The 11,422-nt window shown below is 36.2% G+C and overlaps 1 protein-coding gene across 7 annotated transcripts; it reads right to left on the bottom strand.

The window, feature by feature from the left end:
- Window positions 1-896: 896 nt before the first annotated feature.
- Window positions 897-10,055, bottom strand: atf7ip2 (activating transcription factor 7 interacting protein 2). Of its 7 annotated transcripts, XM_081387545.1 has the most exons (13): window positions 9,290-9,417; window positions 7,868-8,548; window positions 7,443-7,516; window positions 5,545-5,793; window positions 5,304-5,390; window positions 5,043-5,122; window positions 2,365-2,417; window positions 2,206-2,264; window positions 1,983-2,025; window positions 1,850-1,896; window positions 1,704-1,767; window positions 1,551-1,609; window positions 897-1,459 (listed from the first exon to the last, which is right to left on the bottom strand). In XM_081387545.1, exons 4-13 carry the CDS (start codon window positions 5,617-5,619, stop codon window positions 1,058-1,060), a joined length of 969 nt encoding a protein of 322 aa, XP_081243671.1. In that variant the 5' UTR covers window positions 5,620-5,793; window positions 7,443-7,516; window positions 7,868-8,548; window positions 9,290-9,417; the 3' UTR covers window positions 897-1,057. The 7 variants fall into 7 exon arrangements, with proteins under 7 accessions (XP_081243671.1, XP_081243665.1, XP_081243666.1 ...); XM_081387539.1 differs by lacking the exon at window positions 7,443-7,516 and having other exon boundaries at window positions 5,545-5,676; window positions 8,484-8,548; window positions 9,290-10,055; XM_081387540.1 differs by lacking the exons at window positions 7,443-7,516; window positions 9,290-9,417 and adding an exon at window positions 8,657-9,282 and having other exon boundaries at window positions 5,545-5,676; window positions 8,484-8,548.
- Between the last annotated feature and the right edge of the window lie 1,367 nt (window positions 10,056-11,422).

Below are 11,422 nucleotides of genomic sequence, written 5' to 3'. Positions count from 1 at the left end.
TACTCATTTTGCTTCTTATTAAGCATTAATGTAAAGTCTTTAAGTGTGCAAAGGTCTAAAAGTAATTCAATAATTTAATAAGAACATTTAATGCCTTCAGTTTTAGAATACAAATTGTTGTGGAAAAATACTTCCCAGATATTTCCCGTTTTCAAAACATTAAATACATTTTTTCGATTTAGATGTCAGTGGTGCAACATTGTTTAATGTTTGCTTGAAAGACTTTTTATCTGGAAAAATGAATTTCTGTAGATGAATGATTGTATTGATTTTAGTCAGACAACGCTACTCATGCCATTTGAGGAAAATTATATTTTATGGAAATTTCAGTTACAAACCTCACTTCATCTGTGACATAAAATAAAGATGAAATCAAGATCTAAATAAATACCAAACATCAGCTCTTATAGCAGAAAATGGAACAAAGCTGAATTCAAGACTTCAACATCTGTAAATCATAAGTCATGTTTCTAAGGCTATATAGACTCAATGAACATTGGATTTAGTGGTATATTTTCATTCGAGTTGAATGTCATTTCTGCAGCAGCATGAAGTAGAATCCACAAATGCAGTCATTACAGGAAACAAATGTTGTCTCAAATGGTTTTCTGCCACTTACATTAGACGTTAACAATCAGATTTCACTCTGTCTATTATAGCTAGTGATTGCTTTGTTGACTCATACCACTGAAGACTTCATATTATGAAGGCCAGAGGCAAATTAAATCGTTTTGTAACTTTATAACCAATAAAAAACAGCTTTTTCTTAATACTTCTGTGGTAGTGCCTTTGAAATATAACATGAAGGACTTTCAGGGCTTTCTGACATTTAAAAGAACAAACAAAAACAAACATTCTCTCGTCAGAGAAAGGAAAACAACAAAAATACAAAAAAGGAGAAAAAAAAAGCAGCTTCAACTTTATTTTTTACTGAACTCAACATCTTTTGAGAAATTCAAATCTTAAAAAATTCATTACTCCATATTCCAAAACGTTCATCCTACCTGAATCCTTATATGAACAAGGGATCCGACACACTGGAGAATTGTTGCCAAAATCATATTTGTCCTGGTGCAACAGTACGTATGTCACTGTACGGCCCATATCGGCCAAATATATCCTTCCCCACAACAGTAAAACACAGTCGTTTATCTCCTTTACAGTCAGACACCTTGCAGGCCATAGGAAGAGGCATGGCTTTGATCACTCCGAGGCACTTCCATTCTGAAAAAGTGCAGTTTTTGTGTTCATGGGAAACGTAAATGTAGTAGCAATCCATCTCAGCTGCGTGGGGATCTTTCCGATCAACGTTCCACGCGATGCCTAATTCTTGTGCATTTCCAATCCGAGCTAGTTTCACCACTGGCTTCTGGGGCAAGTTATGAGAGGCAGCTACAACCGGAAGCTCCTTGGGGAACGGAGTGTGCGGAAAAGGATGGAGTTTGGAGTGCCAGTCCTCCTATTAAAGAAAGGTATAACTGAAATGTTATGGCTGTTATGACATAAAACTTAAAACTTGGTGTAGTAGCACATATAAAAGAATTGCTTACTTTTTCCGACTGTACTGGAGAAATGACACGGTGCTCCTCCATAACACTCTGCTTTTCTTCTTTTCATTTGAGAAAATTACAGTAAAAAAGACTTGTTAATGTTTAGAAAAAAGAATAACAAAAACAAACATGATAAATTCAATGGCATCATACCTTTAATGGCTTTGGGTGGCGTACTTGAGGGTTTTGATGGTTCTGGTTTTGAAGGTACCAATTTCTGCAGGGCACAGATGTGAAAACAAAACTACTAAGAAAAAGTCTGAACATGTTGCAGAATGAGAGAGAGCATGATGGCGTACCTGATCTGGTGGCTGGGTAACCGGACTCTCTTTATTCAGTCTGGCCGCTGAACCAGAACAAAAACACATCATACAGTCAATACAACAGCGCATTGTTTATTAAGTCATTTGATTTGAATTCATGATCGAATACCTCTGTCTTCCTCCGTAAGGTCAACAACCTGTTTCTTAGACCGCTGGAATAAAAAGAGAACGGTTTTCCAATTTGAAGTTTATATTTAAACAATTTTAATCTATTGTCTCCAGCACGGTCTGGCCATGTCATCGCAAATCACATTAAACATACTACAAATCTTATACAAGAATAAATAAGTAATGAATGACAAGACACTGAAGACAATGAAAGAAATAGTTACCAAACTCTGCCAGAACCCTTCCTTTGGTCTTCTCAATGTAGACATCACACAGTCATTGACTATTAGTGCAAAAACATTTGACAATCATTTTAATCTGTTGAATTACAAACGTTAGACATTGTTGAAGCTAGAATACCATGATGATAATAGCAACAAGACCTGCTGATGATACTGAAGCATTGTCAATGAAACTGCCTCCGTTGACTGAACTTCTGGTAAAAAATATTGCATGAAATTAGAATTCTGCACCCCAACAAGACATTCAAAAGTGAAGTATAATTTCTGCACCTTTTTGGGCCATTTAATTGTGCATTCCCACTTCACCTTGTTTTTACATTTTATTACCCAATACTCACTTAAAAATTCATCTTCAAAAACATTTGCTAAATGTGATGTTCAGCAAATCACAAAATAATATCCCAGGGCTCCAGACTAACTTTTTTTATTAGGAACGCTGTAGCCCCTGACTTAAAATTTTAGGAGCGCAAGCAGAAAATTTAGGGGCACACCTTCACATTTTCCCCCTAAATAACTATTACAGACAAATGCTTTGATAATAAATAGATTAAGCGTACAGAAATTATGGTGCAGTTTTATTTTAAGATCACAGGGCTCCAGACTAACATCTGAGGGCCGCGGCTCTAAGTTCTACAGAAAGTATTTGGTAGCACTGTGGGATGACAAAGCACTGAGCTAAATTTGAGGTGTATAGATAAAGTTAAATTTAATTATTATCCTTCATAATGTCTTAATATTATTTCAAAAGCAAAATGAGTGACAAAATAGATATTAGGGAGTGAAAATAGCCAATAAGCACCCTCAGCAGCTGTTTACAATGGTAATTTAGTCTTCTTTTTAAAAAAAATAAGTGTGAGTTTTCCTACTTCTTGAAACTTTCAGTTTTATAAATAGAGACAATCTTTAAAGGATGAACAAAAATGTTTTGGTCGACACATTAAAAAACAACAACATTTTAATAGGATATAGTTTTGAAGTGCTGTAAAAAGACGTGTAGGCTACTTTCATAACCACAGTATACCATAGTTATAGTTATGCCTGGTTCAGAATACTTAATTTTTTTGTCTGTTACTATAGTCAATGTATCAGATTACACGATTTCGACTCCTAAAAATCTTGTCATGTCCTGGACAAGAAACATTGTCAGACTACACATTGCTTTACGACCAGTCATCTCGAGCCGTCTCACACACATATTCACTCGCACATGTACACACGCACTCACTCACATACACGCACATAGACTAACGCACGCACGCACGCACGCACACACTCACTCGCGCACACACTCTCTCTCGCTCACTCACTCACTTGCGCGCGGGCGCACACACACACACACACACACACACTCATTCACTCGCGCGCATACACACACTCATTCACTCGGAACCCTTCATGGAGGACCGTTAAAAAATTAAACATGCTAGTCTTCTTGTCGTGATGTCGTAAACAAAGCATCGCAGACACGACGTCGGTTGTCGCCCACTATGAACGAGATGAAATTTACTGGTCGCACATGTGCGACTGGATGTAAAATTTAGTCGCACACTCTCAAATTTTGGTCGCAAAATGCGACCATTTGGTCACAGTCTGGAGCCCTGTATCCACCTTCATACTGTACATTATAATGTCGTGATGCCTAAATTCAATTGTATAGAATTGTATTTAGTGGTTTTATTTCATAAAAAAAAGACTCAATTTTAATATTGGTCTTTCGGTATTGGCCAGAATTTTAATTTTGCTGCATCTCTAGCAGACAAATCAAACCTACAATGACTATGTTTACATGTGCACATGACATGAGCAAACCATCAAAATTTCATTATTCTGATTATTTGCTAAGAATTGTGGTTATTTTTACCATAATTATTCATACACCCCAGCGCACAGGGCAGATGAACTCACATACAGTAGGTGTGTTACTGGCCAAGCTCTTCCAGCGCACATGGATATTTTTTTTATGACGCGCCTAAAGATGTCTCTATATCAATGTTTACAACCATCAATATACTGCCTTAAATTTATGCACGCAACATTATCAAAATTCATGAAATTCATCCAAACACAATGTAGTACACTCACCATGGTTTTAGAGCTATGGTTTTATTTTGATTTTATTATTAAAAATATTACTATTGCTGTATGTAATTACTATAATGCAGTGTTGTATGAAGTAAGATGCGTCACATCTCAGATACATTTGGAGACAGTAGAGCCGAGCTCCTCGAGTTTCTGTCCATCACACTTGAGTTCTTGCAGTGAATTGTGATTGTGGTAATTCAACAATTAAGCGGATGGCTAGAATAACAAATAGCTGTAATCATTACTTTGAATGAGTCTGGTTTGTTGGCCTTGGTACACAAACATTAAGTGGCAATGAATGCCTTTCCAGTGAAGCACACTAGTTTAAAAGGCTGCAACAGCCACACGTGAAAGTGAAGGAACGCCGCTCAGCATGAAGCACCTCAGGGAAAGAAAAGAAATGGAAAGGTGCCAAGACTGCAGCCTTGAATCACTGCTGAATTTAAAACAACCAACCGAAAAGCAAAAGATCCACAGGGGACCACTGAGATGATTTCACTTTGATTATTCTATTAGACTAACTTCTGATTAAACAGTAAATGGAATATTCAAGTGATTGTCATTCAAACAGCAGGCTCTCTGCCTCATTTTCCAGACCGAATTTGAAAAGTGTCAGTCTGCAGCACAAGTGTATTCAGTTTCTACACCAAAATGAACAACGATTTTTACTGAATTGGTGGCATGCATGCATGCATTATTAATGAAGTTTGTAATATGTCTACAATACTGCAGAATACCTGGACATATAGATTATTGGTTCGGCTGGAGAGATGCATCGCTGTGGCTGGTCAGGTGGAGGACTTAAAGAAGGGGGAGACTGTTAAAAAGATAAAGACAACAGTGATGGGTTATACATAAATACCTCAATAAAAGACAGCTTTATAAATGTCTTTCAATTATGATAATCAATCTTTGAGTTTAGCGCTTTGAGTTTGAGAAAGGCGCATTCCAAATAAAATGTATTATTATTATGATTAATCTCATAATCTAGTTCATACCTGACTGTGAGAAATCCCTAAGGATCTGAATTTTCTGATATATGTAAATACTGCATCTCCTCTTCGCTTAATCTTCCTTACATGGGCCTGAAAACAAAAGAGGTTTGACATAGAAAATGCAAATGGTGATTATGGCATTCAGGCCTGCAGGGCACTACAGTCAAATGGACAGTTTAATACACATATTGTCCAAAAATGCAAACGACTGAAGTCCACAGAAATGGGCATTCTGGTCACTTACTTCCAATTTCTTGATTCTGGCATCATATTGTGGTTCACTATTCACCTCAGCGATTCTTTCCATCAAATTCTTCATCTTGAGGTCAGATTGCTCCACTGCAGTCCCAACCTTATCTGATATTATTTTTTCAACCTATAAATAAACAGATCACAACTGGAAGAGATGAAATGCAATTCTGACAAGTGTAAAGCAGGTTTTGCACCATTCAGAATTGAAGTAACAAAAAATATATGGATTTTTGATTAAGAACTAGAGCCCGACCGATATATCGGCAGGCCGATATTATCGGCCGATATTAGGCATTTTCAAAACTATCGGTATCGGCATTTATAACGGCCGATAAATTAATATTTCAAAAATAAAATAAAAACGGACGAAACACCCTTCAACCATGTTATGAGGGTTGCCGTTGTATAGTTTGTCCACCAGAGGGCACTCTACACCGTCCCTGTTGGCAACACTCGTGTATAACGTGCCACACATTCAGCAACCTGTTGATCCAGCCCGAGTCGGGCAGAGAGAACCGCGAGTGAGATCAGCGGTGAAGTGTGTTCATGGTGAGTTGGTCACGACTCACGAGACATACATTGCTTGAATAACAATTAAAAGAACATCCCTATCAGTTCTCTTAACTCAAATAAGGATGACAAATTTCGTGACTCATGTCCAGTTTTGCTGCGGTTAAATAAGCCGAGAGTGAAGCGGAACAACGCGACGTAGGCTATATTCACATAAAATGTTAACACTGCAGTTCACAAAAGTTCATAATGTGCATGTGCTTTAATGCTTTGTCGGTTAAACATTTAATTTTAAATGCTGATGCGCTGTTCTAACGTGTGCGTTTCTCAGCGCGTACATGTGAAGCTCACATGCACTAAAAGCCTTTCTACCAGCGCCTGGATACTGGACTAAGTTATCTTTCGAGTATTATTGTGCTAATACTGTTAAATACACACAAGATTTACATAAACAATGTCGGTTGTCCGCTTGTCAAATGCGTGTACATTAGACGTGTCATGCTCAGCTCTTAAACAGACAGTAGCAATTGTAAACACATTGCCGCTTGTCCTTAAAGGGATAGTTCACCCAATAATAAAAATGATCTCATTATTTACAGGCACTCTAATGTTGTTCCAACTGTATTAATTTCCTTCTAATATTTTTCTAATATTAATAGTTTGAAGAATGTGGGTAACCAAACAGTAGCTGGTCCCCATTGACTTCCAAAGGAGAAAAATATACTATGGAAGTCATTGGGGTACATCAACTGTTTGGTTACCCACATTCATCCAAATAACTTATTTTCAACAGAAGAAAATTTGAATTTGAATTTGTTGTCAATTTGAATGTGAAATTGTTGTTTTTGTTCAAAGGACTAAACGTTTAGTCTTAAAAAAAATCTTAAGTTTGTATTTTTATACATTTTATTTATCAGAACTTTAATATATTTTGATGTTCCTCTGTTCTGTTGTGACAATACAAGAAACAAGTTTCTTTTTAAAATGCATTATCATATTATTTTAGTTAAAACTCATAAATAACTACAAATAACTAATGTTAGGGAAATTTGTTAATGTTTTGTTGCGCGTTTCTGAAAAAAAATATATATATATCGTCCGATATATCGGAATATCGGATTTTAAAACCAACAAATATTTGTACCGGTATCAGCCTTCAAAGTCCTTTATCAGTCGGGCTCTAGTACCCATCAAAAGTTTGTACACACCAATTGTAAAGTGTGTCCAAACTTACTGTACTATAATACACATAAATAATATTGCTACTGTATTATAATATACACATAAATAATATCGGCCGATATATCGGTATCTGGCTTTTTTTTATCGGTATCGGCATCGGCGCCCAAAAATCCATATCGGTCGGGCTCTATTAAGAACATATAAATTAGTACTATAACTTTTGCATGCTTCGTTCTGCTGCTAGGCTGATTACTTTCTACGCTGATAACAGTCTAAAGGCCCGTTCACACCAAGCACGATAACTATAAAGATAACGATAAAGATAACTATATATGCGTCCACACCAACGACCAATAACGGTCTTTTTATTCTAAGCACACGCGTGCCCGCGCTGCGGTTTCAAGGTAGTGAACTGCTAGAATGGATTCTGATTGGCTGTCAGTGTTTTATCGTTTGACAGCTGGAAAAAAATCGTTCTGAAAGTGATCCCAACGATATCGTTCCTCATATCTTTATCGTTATAGTTGTGGTGTGAACTCTGTTATTCTTTAATATGGAGAACGATTTTTAGAATTATATCTTTATCGTTATCTTTATAGCTATCGTCCTTGATGTGAACGGGCCTTAACTCCCATTCCACAGACAAGGCTTAAGATAGTCCCAGACTAAAATGCATGTTTGAGCTGTTTTAACTGAAAGAAACTTGCCTTAAAATCTGTCAGTAGCATTGTTTTGTCTCAAGATGCACACCAGTAATGTTCTTTTTTTTTTAATGCCCTAATTGCTCTAAGGCCTAATCCTGGCTTAGTCTAAGCCCTGTCTGTGAAACCGGGCCTAAATGTCACCACGTTTGGTGATGCTGTATTGAAATTAAAATCTTTTTGATTGCTGTTTTGTCTTTTGACTGTACTTAACTTAATAAAGATGAATGTCCATTCATTAAATAAAAAATAGAAAAAGTTCTCAGTAATTGAGAGAATAAGTCCGGTTTGTGTAACTGTATGGGATTTCTCAGAATTGCAATTCAGTAAATTATTCCTGTTATTCAAATTCATAATCAACACCCTGTGAGTTGTGGCCAATTCAATATTAATTCCAGCTCATGAACTAAAAGGAGAATTTTGCATGTAAAGTACAATAAAAGTACTTTAATAAAACAAAAACAAAAAAACTTATCGAAGTCATTATTATCGTTGAAGAATAACATCCAAAGGACGTAACGTTAAATGACAAACTTGCCTCGGACCGAGGGAGCTTGTTCGGTCTCTGCCATGTTTCCTCTTCATGTCTGCTCCTTTTCATAACTGAGATATAAAGATGTAAAGCACATTTCATTCGAATGATTCGTGATACATATTATAATGAAAACCAAACAAATTAGAGATAGAATGAATCACTAGTTACTTTCCCACCGTCAATTTAAACATTTGCGAAATTGCACTTCGTTTGAGATTTGCCAACGATTCAATCGTAACCGTTTTATTTAACGTTATCTCTAGCAATAACGTACAAGCATTTGGCTCAAAGCAGATTATCGTAGACAATCCTATGCTTTTTACACATAAAAATCAATGAAGGGCTCTCTATATATAAACATCCACACTGAAGAAACAAGCAAACCGGAAGTGACGTGCCTAAACAGTATATGGCAACAAGATCGCCACTTTTAAGCACTAGCGACACTTCCAGCTGCACGAATCGTAACGGCCTTTCCTATGAATCGCAACGCAAGCTACATTCGACCATGACGACTGTTGCCACTGACAACTGCAGCTAACATTGATGCTACTATTTACTCCACTATCCTGGTTAGGAGTAAACGATGAAATGTCCACCCAATGGCTTACTAAATCTGCTGGTCTTGAAAGTAAGTTTTCTATGACCATGCAGGCATACTATAACGCGTTTTCGAAACCACTGACTCTAGCGCTTGCCATACAACGCGCGTAACAAACTCCAAACAGAGCCCGCGAATGCTATCTGAGACACCGCGTGCGTTCTCTTTGAACAAAACAAACGAATAAACAATTTCAAAAACAACCCACCTGAACAGAATGCCGAATTTGTAGTAGCCAGTTATTGTGTATTGTCCCTGTGCAGGATTTCCTGCTTCTTTAAATAATATAAGTCCCGTCACGAAAGGTATTGTTCAAGTGATGCACGCTTTGTGAATGAATCGTTTTTGAGTCGGATCTTTGCAATGAATTGGCTGAACCGGTTCACAAAACCGGACTGAACGATTCGTTCACGAATGTGGCTAACGAATCAGAGGATTTCACTGATGGAGCGAAAAGTAAGCTAGTCGAATAACAGAAAGTTAATAATATTTTACAAATATGATTGTATGACAGTTTTATTTGTAAATTAAGTAATATAAAACGTATTTGTAAGATATTTTTAGTATTAGCCTATCATTTAAATGTAAATATATTTAGTTTACACTAACACGATTTTTAATAAAAACTTAAAAAAAGATAAACTTATAGGCTCTGGTCTAACCCTAATGGCTTTATTGGACGTAGAAAGCATCTTGACGCGTCATGGCTGAAAAGAATCACTGAGTCGGTTTTTGAACCTCTTCTTTAAAACGAACTGTAAAAAAATGACCGAGGAGGACCTTCTCTCACTTGTTGAAAATCAGCAGTGCCAATATTTTTTTTGTATTCCTTTTTACTATTGGCTGCTTATTTTTATTTATTTATTTTTTTCGCTCAACCTACAGCATGATGTTTAGTTTAGAAGAATTCAACTTTTTTTCTCCACCAAATTGCTTAGCTGCCTGAATGTAATCTACATTAACTGTTTCTCCTCAGTCTCACAAATTCAAGTTGGCCCCTTAAAAGCGCCACCCAGCGGTTGGAGATGTTTTTGCAGACTGTTGACATCTCTGTCCCATGCACAGGAGTTCTGTGAGAGCAGCACCACACACACATTTTACAGTGTGAGGCTTGCTCAGAAACATAATGAAATGTTTTCCCCTCTAAAAATACCCAATTACCAACGTCTTTGATTGAGATGTAAAATATTGTAATCAGGGCCAACAGGCATAAACAATTCACACCGAATAAATGCTGCTATGCCACTGTGCGGGAAAGAAGCCTATAATATATCCATTTAATGATTATGAAACTACTCTCAGTGTCATTGGATCCACACTAAGGTGTTATATAGTCAAACCAAAATTTATTCAGACACCTTCAACGTTTCTCACATTATCACAGTTTATTCGTTTAGAAAATGGTAACAAAATATGACAATTTTCACAGTTATCAAATCAGATGATGTTTCACTGGTTTTGGCCATCCTTCTGTTATACTGACTCACAAATGAATTAGGTTGAATAGCTGTCAGTTGTCAGCTGTTAAATTTAAGTACACAATTAGATAATACCAATTTAGGTCAACCAATTATCAAGCAATGCTTAATTTTGATCAGCCTGTGGTGTAAAAAGGTCGCATTAGCAATTAAAGAAAAAACACTTAAGCAAAACATGGTCAGGTCAAAGTGTCTGAATAATTTAAAATAATAATTTATTTAATGTTTAAAGTAAAGTTTACTGGTAGTCCACTTTATGAAGAATTTTTGGGTATAATATGTCACAATTTACTTTATTTTGCTATCCTCGCTTACATAAATGAACTATAGTGTCCTGTACCCACAAAAAAAAAAAAAAAAAAAAAATATATATATATATATATATATATATATATATATATATATATATATATATATATATATATATATATATATATATATATATATATATATCTATCTGGTGTCTGAATAATTTTTGGTTTGACTGTAGCTAGTGCAGGGGCTTCAACTATAGCTACATTACCCTACATTGAGACGGGCTGTCCCTGTTTATTCAGAGTAGTGGTAAATCAAAAATGTTTTCCTTCCAATGTCCAATACTTTATTTTCATTTTGGTTTCCCTCAGTTTTGAATATTTGATTGCATTCTGGAATAGGCTATATCATTCCAGAAATGTACTTCTTTGGTCAATTCATTGATTTTGAGGGTTGTGTTTGTGTAAGTTTGTAATCTTTGTTTGCACTGTCTTTCTGTACTGCTCACATTTTCTTTGTTTTGCATTGCAGGGGCATTCACTTTGCATTACTTCTCAAACAGACATGATACCGCTTCCCTGCATTCACGCATGACTCTATACAGCACC

This window comes from Scardinius erythrophthalmus (genome assembly GCF_964197995.2).
Source record: "Scardinius erythrophthalmus genome assembly, chromosome: 1".
Classification (NCBI taxonomy): Eukaryota; Metazoa; Chordata; class Actinopteri; order Cypriniformes; family Leuciscidae; genus Scardinius; species Scardinius erythrophthalmus.
The sequence above is the reverse complement of the archived record's forward strand: the minus strand, read 5'-3'. Positions and strand labels throughout refer to the sequence as shown.